This window comes from Tigriopus californicus, chromosome 8 (assembly GCF_007210705.1).
Source record: "Tigriopus californicus strain San Diego chromosome 8, Tcal_SD_v2.1, whole genome shotgun sequence".
Lineage (NCBI taxonomy): Eukaryota > Metazoa > Arthropoda > Copepoda > Harpacticoida > Harpacticidae > Tigriopus > Tigriopus californicus.
The window spans coordinates 12,086,036-12,087,257 of record NC_081447.1 but is presented as its reverse complement, the minus strand read 5'-3'; the positions used below and the strand labels follow the sequence as shown (position 1 = coordinate 12,087,257).

Sequence of the window (1,222 nt, the reverse complement as noted above, 5' to 3'; positions counted from 1 at the left end):
GCCAGATGTTAAAAAGATGGGTTTTACTCGTTTTATAAACTGATCGGAACTTGATTGCTTTGGGAACCTGGGGCCCATTCAATTGTCGACATGGCTTCAAGACAACTTAGGGCAGCAAGTGAACTTATCAGCATTTAAGAAGCTCGCCAATGGTTCATCTCTCTTGCACCATATCTTTGGCGTTTAACAAAAGTTTAACCCGCCGGTTCGAAGATGGTTCCTTAATAATTTTGTCTTGCGTTGGTTTAAGGCTTGTATATTATACTGGTGTAGTATGAATATTTTATCTAGAGGCATTTCGTGTTGAACCATGTATATTTCGATAAAATATAAATTTTCGTAACAATTCATAAATCTAGCTAGTAGAACATCAATTTTGCGTTTAGTCCGTTTAGACATCCTCTATGGACAAGCCACTTGCTTATAATTTAAGTTGAATCCCGTTAACATATCTTCACCTAGATCTGCTGTCAAAGTTCGCAATCCAACCAGAAAAGAGTCACCAGGAGCGGCTGAAATTGTGAAAAATCTCTTCAATGAAAAGATATTCTAAACTGCAGGCATGCCACAATTCAGATAGATACTTACACGTCAGAGCTCCAGGAACCATGTCACCCGCCTTTGAACTCAAGGTTTCGCCGCAAAACATGGTATTCGTTGGTGTCGTAAAAGCCACGTAACTTAATTCTGCACACTCATGCTGAAATGCAAGGAGATCTGAAGGTTACAGTGTCAAATTCTCCTTAGAAAAAGTAGTATCATTTACCACAGTTTCTGTAACATCATCATCAGTATCATCCGACAGAAGGAATGGATCTGGAGTCATCGCCGTGGCCTCGCTGATTTGCAATCGACAAAAACCTAAAAACACAGCTCTCGATTTTGAATCCACGACCATACTGCTAACTGATACTATTAATGAAGGCTTACCTTCTTCTTGTCGGAAGCAGTTGTTGTAATTCATGCTCTGCAGGAGTTGTTTCCCTTGGTAGTTGTAGGATTGGAAAGAGCCACTCTCTCCGGTAAAGTATTGGGTACATCCAGCAGGGGCCCTGAAAACCAGAAAAAAACATGGTTCTAGATTGCAGTTCATCTTCCAAATGGTTTCTCCATGATTTCCATCATACTTGGCCAAATTATTACAAGTGTAATATTCAATGTGAATATACCACACATACTTTATAGACTCACAAACAACATCCAAATAAGAAAAGTGCTGGAA

The 1,222-nt window shown here is 39.5% G+C and overlaps 1 protein-coding gene across 1 annotated transcript; it reads right to left on the bottom strand.

Moving 5' to 3' along the window:
* Nucleotides 1-308: 308 nt before the first annotated feature.
* Nucleotides 309-1,050, bottom strand: LOC131885502 (uncharacterized). The gene is made up of 4 exons (XM_059233567.1): nucleotides 931-1,050; nucleotides 767-861; nucleotides 589-700; nucleotides 309-512 (listed from the first exon to the last, which is right to left on the bottom strand). The coding sequence occupies exons 1-4, from the start codon at nucleotides 962-964 to the stop codon at nucleotides 403-405; spliced, it is 351 nt and encodes a 116-aa protein (XP_059089550.1). The 5' UTR covers nucleotides 965-1,050; the 3' UTR covers nucleotides 309-402.
* Between the last annotated feature and the right edge of the window lie 172 nt (nucleotides 1,051-1,222).